The sequence below is a fragment of the Merops nubicus genome, unplaced genomic scaffold, assembly GCF_000691845.1.
Source record: "Merops nubicus isolate BGI_N331 unplaced genomic scaffold, ASM69184v1 scaffold25153, whole genome shotgun sequence".
Lineage (NCBI taxonomy): Eukaryota > Metazoa > Chordata > Aves > Coraciiformes > Meropidae > Merops > Merops nubicus.
The window spans coordinates 16746-18548 of record NW_008597248.1 but is presented as its reverse complement, the minus strand read 5'-3'; the positions used below and the strand labels follow the sequence as shown (position 1 = coordinate 18548).

Below are 1803 nucleotides of genomic sequence, written 5' to 3'. Positions count from 1 at the left end.
ACTGAAAGATAAATAGGTATTTCTGATATGTGTCTTATAGCTTTAAGAAATGTAGTGTCGTGCTAGCAAGTAACTTTCCCACCTGGTATTGAAGGTGCTAGTTCTTTGTGCTGGCAGGAGGAATAGCGGTTTAGTTTGTTGCCAATGTATGTTCTCCTAATATTATAAACGTTTTAAAAAGTGGTGGATTTTCTTCTTTTTTTTCTGCAGCTGCATCTGGTGGCTTTAAACACACCACTTTCTGGTGACATGCGAGCAGATTTTCAGTGTTTTCAACAGGCCCAGCTAGCAGGTTTGACGTCTACCTATAGAGCTTTCCTCTCATCACATTTGCAAGACTTGGCCACAGTTGTCAGAAAAACAGATCGATACCATTTACCAATAGTCAACCTTAAGGTAAAAATGAGTGCTTAGTACTTGTTACGTATAGGACAGGCTGTAGGTGCCCTAAAACTTTGGAAAATAGCAAAAGCAAAATGTTTCAACACAAACCACATTTTATAAAGAAGCAGCTTTGCTTCATATTTCAGTCAGGTTCAAGAAACAAAAAAGTGGTGATGAAGTAGAAAGTTATGGAATGCCTCACACTTTATCTGCATTTCCAGGGGTTGCTTTTTTCAGTATCCTCAGGCTAACAGTAGAAACAAAGCTGTGAGGGTAGCCTGCTTCAAGCAGGCTGCTGACAAAGCAACAATATGCTGCTCGGCTTTCTGGGTAATTTTTATACCAGCAGGGAAAGCGCATCCTCATTCTAGTTTGATCACAATGTATAGTAGGCTAAAATGCCTATTTTGATCATTCCTAAGAGAAAAAAAAGGAAATCCTGTGCTTAGGAGTGATGCTGGATTTACCCCAATGGAACGGAAAGGACAGTGTAGAGAATGAGTCGTTTTGTGGTCTCACAGAAACAGATACACTCTAAAACTGAGGAAAACAAACATGTCTCTGTAGCATTGGCTGGCTCCCAGAACAAATGGCCAAAGAAGCCTACAGGAATAATACGTGATGCTTGTAACATGTTGAATGGACACTACTCTGAAAGGCATGCAAACATAGAGCCTTGGAGACAAATTTGTAAAGACAGTATTGTCTCAGCTTTGACTGGAAAAACTCAGAAGTGGTTTGAGAGGTGGCCTGATGCAGAGTTTTTGCCTTGAACATTTCACAAAATTGTGACCTCAATGGAAGTTTCAGCACAAAATTTTCTCTATAGCTACAGTAGTTAGAACCAATTTTTCAATCAATCCCGTAACCAATTAGAAGGAAAAGGACACTGAAAATGGAGATGATCAGGCTCAGTATTTGGAGTGCCAACAGAATTGAAATGCATCTGTGAGGCAAAGGTGTGCATCAGAGAGCTGTTAGCATAGAGAGAAGTTTGTTCAGAAGCATCATGCAGAAACTGATGTGAAAACTGGAATCCTAAGTGTTCTTAAATGCAGATAAGGTTTAAGATGTAAGTCTATAAAAGTCAGGTGTGGTGTGGATTTTGGATTTGTTTTGTTTGTAAAAGTAGAATTGGAATTTTAACAGGGAGAAATACTTTTCAATAACTGGGAATCTATATTTAATGGAAACGGTGGACAATTCAACATTCAAGTTCCAATATATTCCTTTGATGGGAGAAATGTCATGACTGATCCGTCTTGGTGAGTTTACATTCCCAGATAGTACATCTAGCAGTATCTTGAGCTACTAGAAATACGATAAAAATTTCTCCCTTTCCTTATGCCATCTTTCTTTTCCATTGCTGACAGACTATGAGTGGGATATAAGGTTGTGTTCCCTTTTTCTTCCTCATTT

The 1803-nt window shown here is 38.8% G+C and overlaps 1 protein-coding gene across 1 annotated transcript in view; it reads left to right on the top strand.

Moving 5' to 3' along the window:
• The first annotated feature begins 219 nt into the window (after nucleotides 1-219).
• LOC103769454 (collagen alpha-1(XV) chain-like) overlaps nucleotides 220-1803 on the top strand; it is a 2013-nt gene continuing 429 nt past the window's right edge. The window contains exons 1-2 of the mRNA XM_008936652.1: nucleotides 220-396; nucleotides 1534-1649. Coding sequence (XP_008934900.1) covers nucleotides 250-396; nucleotides 1534-1649 — 263 coding nt within the window. The 5' untranslated portion in view covers nucleotides 220-249. The remainder of the gene's footprint in view (nucleotides 397-1533; nucleotides 1650-1803) is intronic.